Raw genomic sequence first — 17114 nt, 5'->3', positions numbered from 1 at the left:
GTTGTTACAGGTGTGTTCTATTCCTTCCTTTTATTTTTCAAGCTGGGTCACCTCCCATATTTCAGAAACTATGGTGCCAAGCATCATATTGAGCCAGTCGTTAGGGCCCCTGCAAGTCGATTAGGGCCGATGCAAACACAGGGGATGGCATGAGGACAGATACGTGTGCAGGTGCGGTGCAGGTGGAGAACGGGCACACCTGTCCCTCCACATCCTCAGAAACGCACCACAGATGGCTTTGATTGTGGCAGACTCCCACTTTCTAAATGTGTGTCTCAATGAGCTCTTTCACTTTACAATAAAACCTAAAAAATGAAGGGGTTGGAGAGAAAGTAAAGGGAGCAGAGAGGAAGAGAAAGAGGAAAAACCACGGTGGAGATTTGAGGATGAGCCCCTAACTACGAGAGACAGCGTGAGTCAGGTGGGTCCTGAGGGGTGCACAGATGGTGCTCCGTCATCCTCTGTCAATCAGGCGGGGGTTTGAGGGCAAAGAACTGCATGCAAGGTGGCCAAACCCTTCTCCTGCCAGTGCCCTGGGCCCAAGGGTCTTGCCAAGCATGACATCTCCTGGGCCCAAGGGTCTTGCCTGTATGACATCTCCCCGGGGGCTGCAGCTGCTGGGGCGGGGATGGCAGGCTCAGGGTGTCTGCAGCCGAGATGCCTGGCCATGACTGTACTGTCCTTTGGAAATGTGGAGATGAGAGCCAGCAGTGGGAACTGCCCCCTCCATCTGGCTCTGCATGAGCCAGCAGCCGTTCCCCAGGTGGGGGAGCAGGGGAGGAAAGGTGTATGTGGGCAGAAGTGGGATAAACACAGGGCATGGGAAATACTCCCTCCCCAGCCAGACCCAGACAAGGTCTCAGGCACTGATCACCTGGGCTGCCCTGGACCTGTCAACTCCTACGTAATAAAACACCACTTCTAAACCTCCATGCTCTCATTATAGGAGACTATTTAGCAGCAAAGGGGCATCTTGTCAGGACAATTTTGCTTTTTGAGTAAATTTAGCTCCAAGAAAATACTCATTTTGTTGTCAGAATTTTTAAAAATTCCCCTAGATCGGTGAAAACCTGGGGCCAATGAGACATGGTATGATAAGTCTCCAGGGGTGGTACTTTCATCCCCTTTGCTTTGGGAAGGGCTGACTGGCTCCTCTTCCCTCAAGACAATTTCTTGCCTGGGTTGCTTCAGAGGACTGGCCGGGGACAGTGAGCAGCAGTTACAGTGTGTAGGGGTGTGTGTGTGTGTGTCTGACTCTGGGGGAGGAGGAGGACGGAGAGGAGGGAGGAGGAGAAGAAGGAGGGAGAGAGACAGGAAGGGGAAGAAGAAGATGGGGAGGGGGAGGAGAGAGGCAGGGAGGGGGAGGAGGGAGAGGGGGATGGGAGAAAGGAGAAAGGAGGAGGAGGGGAAGGGGAGGAGAGAGAAGGGGAGGAGGGAAAGAGGGAAGAAGGGGGAAGGGAGAAGGGAAGGGGAGGAAGGAGAGGATGGAGATGAGGCAGGTGGGCGGCAGGGAGGGGGAGGAGGGAGGTGAGAGAGGAGGGAGATGGGGGAGGGAGGAGGGAGATGAGGAAGGAGGAAGATAGGGAGGGGGAGGAGGGAGTGAGGGAGGAGGGAGAGGGCAGCTTTCTGATGACGTGGACACTGTCTGTGGTGCTGCTGACCAAGCGTAGGGAGCAGATTTCCTTGTGACCCCACCTTCTTGAAAGAAGCAACGCAAAAATAGAACATTCTCTTCTGTTCTCCCTCCCTCTCTGTCTCTCTCTCTCCTTCTCTGCTGGCAAAGCAAACCAGTAAGACTACAGCATTGAATTTGGGGAGAAAGATTCTAATTCCAAATATCTATGAATAAACCAGATCCAGTAAACCCGCGGCCCTCCAGTAGACCCCAGGGACGAAATCAGAGGCCCAACAGCGGGAAGGAAAAGCGCAGGGCCCGGCCGGCCAGGGAGCTGAAGCTGGGGAGCCGCCCCACGAGCACCTCACAAATCCCACACTCCAGGGACTTTTGCCAGTTTGGGGCTAAGGAACTGAACCCGAAGGGCGGTCCAGAGGGGCCTGTGGGCTGGGGCTTGGGATCCCAGTACCTCCCCGCCCGCGGGCAAGAGGCGCCCCGCGCCCCCGGCCCTTCTCGGGAAGCCCGGGCAGCGCGAGGAGAGCAAGCCGCGGCACTTGGCACTTACCGGGTCTCCCCCGGAGGCGAAGGAGATGGACTGCATGTGGTGGTTCGCGATGATCTGCGGGCCCAGAACGAGAGAGACACCGTCACGCCCCGCCCCGCCCCGCGGCTCCCAGCACCAGCTGTCGGCGCGCAGCACAGGGGCCAGGCCCCCGGGATGGGTAAGGTGGGCCCTACGGACACGACCTTGAGGTCGGTCATGGCAGCGGTCCCCTCTGGGGGGCCCTTCCCGATGCCCCAGCCGCAAGCCAGGACCGCGGCACCTGGGTCTGATCGCACCCGGGAGGGAGGAGCTCTGGGCACCCGCTCGTCAGACGGGGACCCCAAGACCCCGGCACTATAGCGGGCAGTGCCGTGGCCACCGTCGCAGCTCTGACAAGGAGTGTGTCTCCCCACACAACGCACGTCCGCTCCCAAAGACACACGCGGTCTTCAGCAGAGACAGACCCACAGCCAGTGCAGAGGGAAGTGTGTTCCCCACGTGAATCCAGGGTGCGTGCTAATCAGAAAGCCCGCCAGAGATGGGGGCCACCCCGGGCGCTCTCGTAATCAATTTTATCAATTCAAAGGCCAGCGAGGACCTTCTGAGTTAATTTCGAACTGGGAAATTTCCATGAGCCTTATCAACTGCAGGCTGCAGCGGGATTCAGCAGACACTGAGTGAATTAGGAGCTGCCCTAAATTTAAAAAGCTACGTAAGGTTTCCGTGCTATTTTTACCATTTTGAAGAGAATGTAATGACAGTGAAGTAAATTCTGGGGCTGTAAACAGTGGTCCTGCCCGCACCCCAAGGCCACCAGGTTCAGCTCTGCGGGGCGCCTCAGGCCCTCGGTGCAGGCAGTGGGGAGTTAGGGAGGCGACACCCCACCATCCCAGGGCCTTCCCGCTCAAAGCAAGACTAGGACTGAGCCGTAGGAGAAAACAAGACAGTTTAAAATGCCTGCTTTGGTTGTTGGCATTTGCAAGAAGCACTTGGGATCTAGAAAGACCTGAGCGTGTAGATGGATAGACACAAGGAGGTCGCCCTGGATCCGACTGCCCACTGCCCCACGTGGAGCCTTCCGGAATCCTCCCGCCTCCAGTCCCCGGGGCAGGGGGCCACCAGGAGGGTGGCGAGCACCATCAATCCCCGAAGGAGGATCAACTTCTAAAAGGTGTGGATTTGTGCTTGTAAGGCAGCTCTAATACTACGGTTTGGAAATTGAAGCGGGTGTTGTGACTTAGAGGAAAACAACTGGAAATCATATTTGGTCACCACAATGCGTGACTGTCAGTCTGCGGTGGTTGCGGCCCCTCAGGTAAGAATGGGAACTAAATGGGGAGCAAGCAGGGTCAAGTAGGTGCAAGCAGGTGTTTCCATCTGAGGGAGGGTTCAGGGGGCTCCTCCTCTCTCAGTGGGGCTGCTCCAAATCTGCAACAGCTGGGCGTGCGCTCCACTACAGAAGAGCCACGGGATGTGGCTGGGACATGTGCCCCTGGCGTCCTGGAAGGCGCCCTCCTGCCCCTGAGCCCAGCCCCACACCCATCCTCCGCAACAGTGAGGACCTGACACAGCCAACCAGCCCCCCAATCCCAGGATGGCTGCGCCCCTTCTGCTCTTCCTGAGTCTTTTTTAGAAGAGGAATGAGGGAGAAGGGGGGACTAGGAGATATTCCCACAGAACTGAGGGCCACGGTCTGAGGGTCCCTAGAAACATGGGAGCAGCCATACATCATGTGATAAGGGACAGAGGCACATGATTCGGGGCAAGGGGACCTGCCTCCCTCGGCCGTCCTGCAGCATGAGGGCCTTGGCAGCTCGGGCTCGGCCTAGGAAAGGGGGCGTGAAAAGACAAGAACGAGGAGCCCGTGCCAAACACAGGCACCTGCCCTGACACTGCACGTAGATCGGACACTTCACCTGTTATCCTCAAGGAAAAGGCAATTTATAGCAGAATTTAAGAAAACCAATTCCATCTACCACTCCATGGGCGACCCTTCAAAGGGGCCCAAGTTTGCAGGCGAGCAGAGATTTGAGACGAACGTGCTCCCCCCGGCCCAGCACACCCGTGGGGGCGGAGCTCGGGGCGGGGCGGGGCGGGGCGCCTACACACCTGCTTGGAGTCCGGCGTCCGCAGGTTCAGGCTGGCGGTGGATATGGTCAGGGAGATGCTCATCCCCGCAAACTGGAGGTTGCTCTTGCCCAAGATGCTGGAGAGCATTTTGCTGGGAGGCTGTGGAATCAAGCAGAAGCCATGTTAGCTTTTGGTTCACATCATCGCGGCCTCTCCTCTCCAGTGCTCCCCCGGTCATCTGCCACACCCCCAAACCTCCATCTCCCCGCCCTCACTAGGCATGTGGCAGAGATGATGCCACGGAGGAGCTGGGAGGCGGGATCCGACACTAACACACACGCTCTGAAACACGCAGAGGCAGCTGTGCACACAGCGGGATGAGGACACTCGCAGGATGTCTGTGTCCAGGTGGCTCCCATGGGGCCACGTCCCATGTCCCCCATAAGCCTGGGAAAGTGCCACAGACCGGAGCCCACAGCTGCCAGGCTCAGAAACCGGCTTCATCCCACCGGGAGTTAAACCCTTTAGGGCCAGAGCAGAGGGGTCCAGCATCCTCTGGAGTCTGGAGGCCACTCACCCCCACTCACTTGTGGGGTGGGACACAAGGCCTGTGGCTGGAACATCCTCCAGCCAGTGCTCACAGATGGTCATTAGTCCCTGCTGGGCCCAGAGCCAGCTCAGGACGTGCCACCTGGCCCAGATAAACTCAAGGTCCTTTGCACGGCCCCATGGACTGTGCTTTCCTACTGAGCACCTTCCCGCAGGTGCCTTAGGCACCTGCTTCCTAGTCCAGGGTCCAGGCCCCACTCACTGACCATCCTTCCCTTTCAGATTAGAATGTGCCCTGTTTGATATGCTAATTAATGCTAGGTCTTTTTTAATCTCCTGACAAAGCATTTTAATCACCCTCCAAAATTCTGATTAAGTTCTAAGGGGGGGGGGACCCAGAAATCTGTTTTACTTGGTCTTACTTTCCCTACCTTCACTGACTCTGAGACACTCCCCTAGCCCTATCCTCAGACTCCCTCCCTGTTAACATATGTGAGATTCAAGATCCAAAGTTCTCTGCCAGGAACCCAGTAGCCCCAGTAGCCCCGTGGCTTCCCCGATGTCCCCAAGCTATGATGACAAAACCCACCCACAACTCTGTGAGTAGCAGGGACAAGCATGCAACCTGCCTGCAAACCTCAGTGTCAGGACAGACTTGGAGACCTCAGAGATGCCCTCAGGACGGAGTCTGGGCCTAGATGGTCCTGAGGGTGGGTATTAGTTATATACCTGCTAGACTTTTTTAACCGGAGAGTTTTCCTGAGCTTTCTCTTAATCCATATTTCTCCCTGCCAGGTGAAAAGGTTGAGTGACCTGGTCTTGAGCTCAGCCCACCACCTATGCACACTGTGGCTTCTATCTCTGTGCCTCAGCTTACACCATCTGTAAAACAGGGATGCCCATGGCATTCTGGAATGGGCTGTACCAGCTAATGAGAGACAATTATTAAGTTTGTAGGAATTTTATGAGCTGGGCTTTAAAAGTGGCTGCTATGAAAAACTCCTTAAATGTACAGTTAAATAAATTACAATTAAAAAACAATAAATACTCAAAGCTTGTCACTTTCTAGCTGTTTCTGCTACATTAATGCTCATCTGCATTGTTCTGGCCTCTTGTGTCCCCTGCACTTGCCAGGTGGGGACACTGTGCAATGACCTGCCACCGCATGTCTTCAGGGATGTCACGTCACAGCTTGAAATCAGCCAGGAGGGGCACACACGCCACAGATCTGGTGCTTCTTACTCTGACCCCGAGAGCCGCTGGTTAAATCTGCCAGCACAGGGGCACCTGGGTGACTCCGTGGTTGAGCATCTGCCTTTGGCTCAGGTTGTGTGATCCCAGGGTCCCAGGATCAAGTCCCACATTGGGCTCCCTGCATGGAGCCTACTTCTCCCCCTGCCTGTGTCTCTGCCTCTCTCTCTGTGTCTCTCATGAATAAATAAATAAGATCTTTAAAAAAAATTTTTTTAATCTACCAGCACAGGGCATCTGTCACAGCAGCTATTCTACTGAAGTGAATTAATGCCCGTAAAGGCTGAGAAGGGCTCCTGTCCTGTCGATTGTGTCTATTCCCATCACTGTCTGCAGGTTTAGTTACTGGGGGTGCAACCAGGGAGCTGACTTGGGTCGGCCAGTGACAACTGTCCTGCCCATCACATGGCAGAAGGACCCTACGCTCTTATTGTTTTAAAAGCGCAGAGAGTCAGGCAGTGAAAGGGGATCCTGACGGGTGGGGGGTGACAAAAGGTGCCACGCGGGGAGGAGACACAGGAACAGTACCTTTCTCTTCCTGAAGGCTCCCTTGGTGCCAGGGACGGCTTCACAGACACGGCTGATGGCTTCCCTGAAGGGGGCAGGAAGAGAGATCCTTTTGTCACATTATTCAGGATTCTGTAACCCACAGAGCACATGTGCATGTCCCCAGGGAAAACATCTGCTGTGCAGTTGAGTGTAGACAGTAGGCCCCCCGCAGCGGGGGTCACCTAGTTCCCCTCAAACGAGCAAAACTGTGCAAAACACGAACAGGTCATCTTGAACCTCTGATGGGCAGTGCCCTCCTGGTGGATGCATCCTAACGGTGTGATAGGTATGACAGGTATCGATGACACACTCCTCTGCTGTATATTTGGTGAGGATTCCATTCGATAAAGCAGGACCTTGATATGTATTGGTGTTCCCTTCAAGGCCATGGTCCTGGCACAGGCCCAGACCTGGCCAAGCATGGCCACGGGTCAACATCCTTCTTCCAAAGCAGGTCAGAATGTTATCAAAAGAAATTTGGTCTTCTGAGTGTTATTCTTAGCTTCTACAGTTAGTATCATAAAACCAAAAAGGTTCTGAGGGAGGAGAGGCTATCCCGCGGTACACAAATGAGCCAGACATGAGGTCTGTGCAGGGCAGCTCCCCGGAGCACGCATTTGCTGAGCAACTACTATGTACAGGGTGTGCCCTGAGGAGAGGAGGCAAAGAGAGTCCTAGGTACAGGGGATGTGACGGGAGGCCGGGCTGCAGAGGGTCCTCCCAGGCGGGAGCCCTCGAGAGGTGGGAAGCAAGCGGAATGGACCTCATGGAGGCTGCTGTGGTCCAGATGGTGGAGGCAGGGGTGCCTACGGTGGAGGGGGCATGGCTGACGGCAGGTGCTTGAAAGCAAAAGTGGGAAGTGGCCTCAGTGGGAAGTGACAGAGACGGGCCAGAGGTGGCTCCAAAGTCAGGAGCCCAGAAAGGAGCTGGGTGAATGTGAACATCTCCCCTCCCTCGTGGGGAAGGACGAGACAGTAAGAGAACACAGGAAGAAAGAAAAAGAAAGAAACAGGGATCAGGACACGCCAGGTGACAAACAAGACAATGGGTCCTCAGAAATATTCTGCAAGCTTTAATACTTCTTGAGATTATTGTCTATCATCTGGAAAAATAAGTACCACCACACGACAATGCTCTTACGAGAAACCTGTCCTTGTCAAATTAGGTAAGAGACTGTTCAGGTAAGCTTCACCTTTGCTGCTGAATTCACAGCAGAGGGTAGAGAAAGACCATTCTAGAAGTTCAGATGCCACAAAGACTGCAGGACTGAATCGCCGTGACTCACAAAAAGTTCATTTAAAAGGAACGCGTGTTTTTGATGTTTATGCTTAGTCACACATTTTATAATAACGTTCTAACTGTGGTTTTATCGAAATGATCACCCAAGGACCTTCTAAAAGTAAATTCCTATTGAAGAAGGTCAAGCTGTCTCTTTATAGAGCTGAATAAACCCCAGCATTTATATTTTATCTCTTTAATTAAAAAAAAAAGTTCAGCACATCTCTGCACTGTGCTTGTTATATTAAGTGACAGACTCGGCCGAGCAAAGCAGCCAAATCTCTGATGGTCCCAGCAGGCCAGAAACATATCATCCGGCAGGAAGTATCCTGTAGGTCTCTCCTTAAATATCCATTATAAGCTTCAGATTTCTTTCCCGATCTACCACCATGGACAATGAGAAAAAGAAATCAGCCTTGGGTGACAGTTTCCCAAGAGGATAACTGTCAAGTGTCTAACCTGTATGACACTAGAGTCTGAGCAGGTGGGCCATGAAGCTTGGGCCACAGGCCTCCCCCCGCTGCCTGCGTGCAGCTTCTGTGAGGGAGGTGGGACCCACCCGTGGACATTAGAATGGGTTGTGGGAGGCAGTGCAAATAATAAACCCATCTGTCAAGCAAGTCCTCCCACAGAGAGTCAGGCAGCAGCCCAGGGCACATTTGGAGACTCAGTCTTTTGTCCTTAAGATTTGCAAATGTCAGAAATTTCTCAGAGCTCCAGCACCAGGTAAAGTCCAAAGGATCCCCTTGTGAGCTCTAGAATTCCCCAACACAGCTGCAAATCAAGCTGCTCTTGAGAAAAATGTCCTCTCTCCATCACCCGCACGTACTTGCTTGTAATGCTCATGTGCTAACCTGCATGCGTGTGAATTATCTCTGCACCCAGGCCAATGGTGTCCATTTCCATTTGAAACAGGGATGTGATGTAACACAGTAACTGCCACCCTTCCGTGCCTGGTCACTCTGCGGTCTAACCACAGAGGTCACGATTCTCCTCGTCCCTCCTCACTCTCTAGCACAGCACATTTGCATGAGTGCTCCCACCCCAATTTGTTCATTTAGCAATAATAATTTGGCTTTGTGCAATTGCAGTGAATCCTGGAGTGAGTCTTAGGTGGCAGTAACAGGTGCTCCCTTGTCATTAGTAACAGAGAGTAACCTCGACCCACCTGTTCAGCATGATCCCACCTAGGTGAGCCATGCTGTGACCTCTGGCACCTGTGCAGTCACCCAAAAGTACTCATCACCTCTCTTTGTTGTGGTCCCACCACCTCCCCCCATTCAGCATAAGGTTCTCTTGAACTTCCACCTCTCACATTTCATAACTGCTGCAGAGTGTAGCAGGAGTTGAGAACTGGGTCCTTTGAACTCATGGAGCACCACTGTTGTCCCCGTTCATCCATCTCATGCTGCCCACTCCCCCTCCCCAAACACACCATTTTACAAACTAAAATCATAAAAAAAGATATGTGTTCCAAATGGTGATTTTTGTTATCATGTTATATTCTAGTGGGTGAAGGAACAACAAATATACACGTATGATGGCAAACTCTCATCCGTTGCACAAAGAAACAAAAAGGAAAGATAAATATGGTGGAAGGGAGTAGAACACACCACCCCACAAAGGCCACCCTGGCAGCAAGTGAAAAAAATAGCTCTGCTCTTCCCTTATTTGTCTAGAAATAGGACATAAATTTGTGGAGACAGCCCCACTGCCCTGTCTACAGGGAAGGATGGAGGTGAATCACCAGATAGCCCTGGGCCCCCTGCAGCACCAAGAACCAGCACTGGAATCGACTTGCTGCAACTAGCTCTATCTATCCATGGATGTCCATGTGTATTTGCCTCCTCAGTTTGCCACACCTAGAAACCCAAAATTCTTTTCCTAGGCTTTGTCACTTCTGTCTGGATTGCTTGTGCTTTGTTAAGATGTGATATAAGCCCAAGTTCTAACCACTTCTTTGAGTTACTCATCACCGAGTTTCCCTGTGTATGTGTATTATGTGTATCAATCACCTGCTTCTCTCCTGTTAGTCTGCCTGTTGTCTGCAGGGCCCTAGTCAGAGAACACAGGAGGGCAGAGCAAAAAGTGTTTTCTTCCTCCAGAGTGAAAAATACAGCAATCCACACCAAAGGAGGACAGAGTTATCAGTAAGTGGTGTTTCAGTGTCTGGGTAGCTATCCAGGAAAAGAAAATCAAACTGGGTTTCTGTCTTGTGCCTTATATACAAATAAATCCTAAACAGATTGCAAACTTAATTTCATCGTAATTAAACCATAAGTTCTTTTTAAAAAGAAAAAGAAAATACTGACACACTTAAGAGGATAAAAATAAAACTTTATGCAGAAGTAAAATGGTAACATTTCATAGTCAGAAAGATAATTAATATAACCCAATAAGGAAAATATCAAAAGCCCAATGTACAAATGATAAAGAATTCACAGAAAAAAAGAAATACAAGCAACTCTTGGACACATGAAAAGATTCTCAGCTTTACTCAAAATAAGATGACAAATTAAAGCTTGTGCTAAGGGGCACCTGGGTGGTTCAGCTGTTGAGGGTCTGCCTTTGACTCAGGTCATGATCCCGGGGTCCTAGGATCAAGTCCCACATCAGTCTCCCTGCAGGGAGCCTGCTTCTCCCTCTTCCTGTGTATCTGCCCCTCTCTCTGTGTCTCTCATGAATAAATAAATAATCACTTTTAAAAAAATAAAAACTGTGCTAAAATGCCACCTCACAGCCAAAGGTCAGACAGAGATTGATGAGACATCATAAAAAACCCCTCCATGTGGCAAGAAGCGGAGTGGCACAGCCTCTGTGGGACAGACTCATGGCATCAAGCAAGATAGGACATGCTCAGACCCTTTGGTCCAACAGATCCTCTTCCAGGTGCACACTCTCTAGCATGCTGGGAGATGGGCCACGGACATGTGTACACCATTACTCACTGCAACCAGGTTTTTAATAGGGTGGGAAACAGTGGTCATCATAAGAGCCAGCTCAATAAGTGATGGCAACTCCTCAAGGTGGACGGCCAGCATGGTGCTGGTGCTGGTGCCCCCTGTGCCCTCACTCCATTTCCTCCAAGCTCTTACTCCTACGAGCTGCCCCTGCAGATTCTCCCATACCCGCCATGGCCCCAAATGTGGTGGGCAACCTGTTTACATGCATCTGCCCTCAGCAGACCCCTCTCTCCCTTGCCACACTCCCTTTCCTCAACTCTTGACCCCACACTGCTCTGATGTTCTCTTCACCCTGGTACTCTTTGCCAGTTTCTTGCCTTCTCTGTGACTTGGCCACAGGGCTCCATCCTGCCTACCTCCTCTCTGTCCTCTGTGCTACTTGGATGAGTGGATGAGCAGGGGACAATCCAAGAACCAGCTCACTGCCCCCAACTCCTGTCTCAGTGCACATAGGGGTCCCAGTACTCCCTGGCCCTGGATGAAGCCCCAGACACACTCTGTATCTAATCCACCCACTTTCGCACAAGAAAGTGACCGCAGGCACTTGCAAGTCACTCCATTTTCCTATTTCCAGTAATAAAGATGTGCATCTCAGGTAACAGTAAAACACCCTGAACACCACGAAAAAGTAGAGCCGTCCTCCCCTATTTAGAGCTGCCTGGGGAGGAGACTACAGGAAGCCAAGGACGGCAGGTGCCTTAGGCTGCAGCTTCTGACACCCTGGCCTGTGGGAACATGGGGACGTGGAGACACAAGTAGAGAGGAAGTTGGGCTCACACAGCAATCCTACCAGCCCTGGAGCTGGGGCCCCTGCCAGGGCCAAGGGTTGCATCTGACTCTGCTCCTTTGGACTATCTGGGTGCGTGTGCTGTAAAGGTGTTGGTCCTTCATCTGCCCACACATCTGTCCCCTCTGGCATTCACATCCATGGGCCAGCTGTAGCCCTCTTGCTGCTGTGGATCCAGTGGGCTCAGAGCCCACATGGGGTGCCCCCTGCCCCCAGGCCTTCAGCCTGGTCATTAGCAGGAAGCTGTCAGCAACACCCACTCCTGGTATAGAGACCATCAGTGCACTAGACATGCCAAAGGCTGCATCACCTCCGTGAAGCCCTTCACTCTGAAGCAAGAAGGAACCACTGGCCCCTCCCCAGTGTGGATAGCAGAGAGATCACAGGGCTCTCACCACAGAAACAGGTTCCATAATCCTGCCCTCATCCTGCGATTCCCCCAAGCTTGGTGCTGGGCAAATAGCAGCAAGATACACCCCATCCCCCTCTTGTCTTCCCAAGCCCTGTTGGGTGGCCATCCCCCATCGAGACTGCAGGAGCTGAGGCCCTGAGGCCTCTGTGGTGTGTTCCCTCCACCCACTCCCACCCTCAGGGTCCTACGTCTCTGCTCCAAATGCTTCACTAGTCTTTATCTCAAGCCCCCACATCTGCTCCAGGGATAGGATTTTGGAGACAATTCCCACACCCAACTGATAGCTCCATCTCATTGTCTTGAAGGCTTCTCAGACATCATGCTTCAAACTAAGTCTTGACTGTCTCCACCGCAGGCTCTCTGACCTAGCTCTTCCCGTGGGGGAAACAGAACCGGGGTCCACAGGGGAGCGTGGCACATGGTGGGCAAGTGAGGTGCGGCCACGGGGAGGAGGCCTGCCAAGAGGCCACAGGTGGACAGATTTGCAGAGCCATGGGTGGAGGGTTCAGACCCAGGGGTGGCTGAGGAGTGACAGACCCAGAGGCCCTTCACACAGTCTGGTGAGATAGTCACGGAGCTGAATGGACATTAGCCGCTGTGTGTGGGACAAGGAGGTGGAGAGACATGGTGGGCACGGAGGCCAGCCAGACGTCTGTGGCAGAAGTAGCCAAACAGACCACTGGGGAGGAGGCCTTCAGGCCTGCCTAGCCATGGAGAGTGACACTCAAGGTGCTCTTGTCATGGGACAACCTCTCTCCCTTCTCAAGGACACATGAAAGCTGGTCAGTATGTCCACCCTGAAGCCAAGAGACACAGGTGGGTGATGTCACAGAGCCAGACACCCGGCCCCTCGGCGAGGACGGAACCAGGAAGCTGCCAGCCTGGGTCAAGGGGCACGTGGAGCAACTGGCTTCCCCTCAGTGCCATCCACGCCCAAAGCAATTCCCATTCCTGGGTGCCTGTTGCCCAAAGCATCCAAATATAACTGAACCGTCACGCACACGCAGAGTTACACAGTGATCTTGGGCATCAAAAATACTTCAGACTTAATTTCTAAAAAGTAGTTTCACTGGAACGAGTTGAAACCACTTAAATCTTCCAACGATAAGTATATCTCAAGCATAAGCGGTGCCATGCATTTGGAGATCTGTGCAGCTCTTGAGAAATCAGTGGGGTGCCAAAGCAACCTCGCTGGTGGCTCACGACTTTGCAGAATCACCCCTGTCATTGTAATCCTAACATCCTCAGCACCTGTGGTCTGCCCCCGGCACACTCACTCAGTAGGTGCAAATAAGTACCGGCTGATGATTACCAGACACAGGCAAACACAACAGATCCTTTAAGTTCCCATAAAAATCCCAGAGGAAACCAGGAACGAGGATCCTTACCCAGGCTGACAGGTATCTCACGAAATGAAAGAGGAACCCTTGGGAAGAATAGGAAGGTATGGATCCAAGAGTAAAACCCACCCATGGCAATGTGGAAGCTAATATTCCTTTTGGTAAAAGAACTAAGGTTAAAGTTCACTCGAGGCTACAGGGAGTATCGCAGGCGTCTTGGACAGATGGGGGGCTTGCGTTAGTCTTACGAACGTTTTCCCTGAATCTTCTTTTCCCCCTTAAAATTCTCACCGTTGGGTTAGAAAAAGTCTTCTGCTTCCAACCCAACTGCTTTGCGGTGCTGATGAGCCAAATCAAAGGGAAAGAAGTGCGCCATGGGTGCTCTTTTAGGCAGGTGCAACCTTGTAAAGGGGTCACATCCTCAGGTCGGTGGGATGGGTCTGTGGCTGCTGCCCTGCAGGCCACAGGGCACCACTGCCTTCAGGGCGCCACCAGGTGTGATGGCAGCCCAACCAGAGAGGAATCCACAGACCTGTGCAAACCCGGCCCCCACCGCCAGATTTTAGAGCCACGTATCCGTTTGGAGAGATGTATTTTCTGAGATCGAGTCTCTCTCACAAGCGTATGGAACCCAATTCCACAGAAATCTGCTTCCTGCTGGCAAGGCAGGAGTATGGGAGGTACAAGGAAACCTGACCCCAATGTCTGTGGCCCTTTGGATACACACACCAGTAACCACAGGGCCCCTGCCAGGCCCTGTTCCACACGCCTTCAACATACGGGCCCATTCAACCCCCACACACCTGAAAGGTAGGGCCATTCGTCCTGGTGTTACAGTTGTAGAAGTGGAGGCAGGTGAGCCAAGCCATATGCCCTTGATTGGACAACTAGCAAGTGCCTGCCCCTCGGAGCCCAGGGAGTGGGACACCAAGACCACGAATCCACAGCTACAAACCCCGCCCACGTGGGAGGTGCAGAGAGATGGTGCTTCTTCTGAGCTCCAGTCCGTGGACCTCCAGTGGCCCTTCCACGTGCTTCCCAGAAGGCCACAGACAACGGGACTCAGAATCGCGTGGTTGTTGCAGAATCACGAGACCATGGACACCCTAGGTGCCGTTATAGTCCACCGGAAACTTGAGGGGTGGGGCCCCGAAACCAAGGGCTGTAGCGTCTAAGTATCTGCCTTGGGGGATAAAGAAACCACGTGAACCTGTGCTCCAGGCAAAAGGAGCGGGCTATGGATACACCCAACGACACCCACGAATCCTAGTGTAATTGTGCACGTGAGAGGGCAGACGTGAGCAGGTGCTGCATGTTCCTGTTTGTACACGAACGCTAGGAAATGCAGGTGCCCTCAGTGACATAGCCTTGGGGGCTGGGGGGTGCTGCTGCAGGGCCCTCAGGGAGCATATGGCCCCCCTTGAAGCTCGGGCTGGGCCCCCATCCCAGTGCCCCGTGCTGCCACCTGCACCAAACACCGGCCTCCTTTCAGTGTCTGATGTTACCATGTCTTTGTAAAATGGTGGCTCCATCGTCACCCAGCAGTGCCTGTCCTGTCCTGCTTGCTAGAGCAACAGAGACTGAGGGCCACCCCCATGAAATCCTCCCCTTGAGCTCTTGCAGGTGGAAGGGTGCAGGCCTGAGGGCAGCTAAAACCAGGTGCAGACATGGGAGCATCTCAGATGCAGCCCTTCAGCAGTCGTCACTCAGACACAGCCTTTGGGACCATTTCCCACATATGGTGAAGAGTTGACACCTTGACCCTCCTGGCTGGGGAGAGAGGTCCCTGCTGGGCTGGCCAATTCTCAGCAGAGGGCCCGCACAGAGCACACTGCGATGTACAAACCAGCCCACCCTGAGCCAGACCTCCTCTGTGTGGCCCGTGCACTCAGAACACGACATTCCTGTCTGAATTGTCCTAGGGCCAGGGGACAGGCGACAAGGGACACTCCACAGCTCGCTCAGCGCCCCTCTGCCGGTCGCCCTTCTCCACCCTGCCCATGGAAACTCCATGAGGGCTCTGGCCTCGGCTACCCTCCCATCCTGTCCATCCTGGCCCCTCTCCAGTGGCCCCGTGTGACTCCTGTCCCTTCCTGTGTCTGGGACACAGATGGATAATCGACTGTGTTCTCCTGAGCTTCTCCTGGGTCAGCTCTGGTGACCATCAGACCATCACATAAAAACAAAGAACACGGGGCCTAGTGGGTTTTCACCGAGTTTTAGGGAACAACAACAACAACAAAAAAGTATGATTTTCCCATGATTAACTATGTGGGGAACATTCCCTGAAATATCTCCATTCAAAGTCCTAAGGGAAAAAAAAGTATCTGTCGCTGTCCCCAGGCTAGGTTTTCCCAGGGACACCAGCCCACATGAGGTGATGCTGGACCCGCCTCCCAAAGACACACACTCACTCTGCAAAACAGGGTCGTGTAGCTCCACCAGCCCTCAAGGTGGAGGCATTCAGTAGAAATGCCTCGGCGTCCCCGCCCCGTCCACCCTGGCCAGGAACAGACACGTCACGTGTTCCTTTGCCAACAGGACCCTGGAGATTCCCTGGCGGAGCTGAGGGCACACGCATGGATTTGGTCCCCACCACCCCCACCACACGAGGCACCACGTCCTGGGTTCTGAGGGCCCACAGATCACCCGAGAGCCCACTGAGCGTCTTTGCAGGCACGGCGTTGGACATGGGCCACAGCTAAGTGACCATCAATGTGGCCACCACTGGCATTCACATCAAAGCGACAAGGATGCATCTTCCTTCAGAACCGGGAGACAAGCTTGTGCCAGCTGGAGGCACCCGAACTGATCCCATAACCGATTATACGGCTGACCCTGGACCACAGAGGCGGGAGCAGTGCGAGTCCACCTGCACATGGATTCCCCTAAATAAATGCGGTGCAGTCCCGTCTATGTGTCTTCTCTGCCTTACGATCTCCCCGGTGACATTTTCTTTTCTCTAGCTTACTTTATTCTAGGAATATGGTATATGATATATATATATAACATGTAAAATATGTGCTAATTGACTGTTTGTGTTGTTGGTAAGGCTTCCCATCAACAGGCTATTCGCAGTTATGTTTCTGAGAAACCAAAAGTTGTGTGTGCATTTTGGACTGTGCGGGCGGGGGGTCAGCGCCCCTAACCCCACATGTGTTCAAGGTCAACGATATACAGCAATTACATACGTGTGCACATAGACACATAGACACGGAGCGTGTCAGAGACGGAGAGGAGACGACTGTAAAGTCGCGGCAGCCAATTCTAGCTCAAACGCGACGCACACGCACACTGACCGTAATCTGATTCATTTGCAGACATATGGTCCCTGGAAACATATGGTCTCTAGGAAACTATAGGAAAATAAGTAGAGCCGTGTGTAAGCATGAGCTCCTGAGAGGTCCACTCTGGGATCTGTGTTCACAGTCCTCTCCATCGTCTCATGTGCGGAGACTCCGCGGATGGCAGCTGGGGGCATTGGTTCTCTCCGGCGCCAGGGGCTCGGTCCACTGCGCAGGTGCACACTCCACCATGCCCATAGGCACACGTGCTCGTGTCCATGGCCCCAGACGTTCTTGGACACGCAAAATAGTGATGAGGCTGTCAGCACAGCAAACTCCAGAGGCTCTTTCCCCAAAGGAAGGAAGTCGTGTTTCCTGCGTCCTGAGGGAAGAGACCTGCTCACCTCAGCACGAGGGAAGGCTCACTTCTCCTGAGCTACAGGAAGGAACACGCTGGAGGGCAGCCCAGAGC

At 53.2% G+C, this 17114-nt stretch overlaps 1 protein-coding gene across 1 annotated transcript in view; it reads right to left on the bottom strand.

Annotated features, from left to right (window-relative positions):
* Window positions 1–17114, bottom strand: part of SHC3 (SHC adaptor protein 3) — a 109286-nt gene that overhangs the window by 46770 nt on the left and 45402 nt on the right. The window contains exons 3-5 of the mRNA XM_077910436.1: window positions 6558–6621; window positions 4269–4388; window positions 2181–2234 (exon numbers count right to left, since the gene is read on the bottom strand). Coding sequence (XP_077766562.1) covers window positions 2181–2234; window positions 4269–4388; window positions 6558–6621 — 238 coding nt within the window. The remainder of the gene's footprint in view (window positions 1–2180; window positions 2235–4268; window positions 4389–6557; window positions 6622–17114) is intronic.

Source organism: Canis aureus, chromosome 1 (genome assembly GCF_053574225.1).
Source record: "Canis aureus isolate CA01 chromosome 1, VMU_Caureus_v.1.0, whole genome shotgun sequence".
Classification (NCBI taxonomy): domain Eukaryota; kingdom Metazoa; phylum Chordata; class Mammalia; order Carnivora; family Canidae; genus Canis; species Canis aureus.
This window is presented reverse-complemented; position numbering and strand designations above follow the sequence as displayed.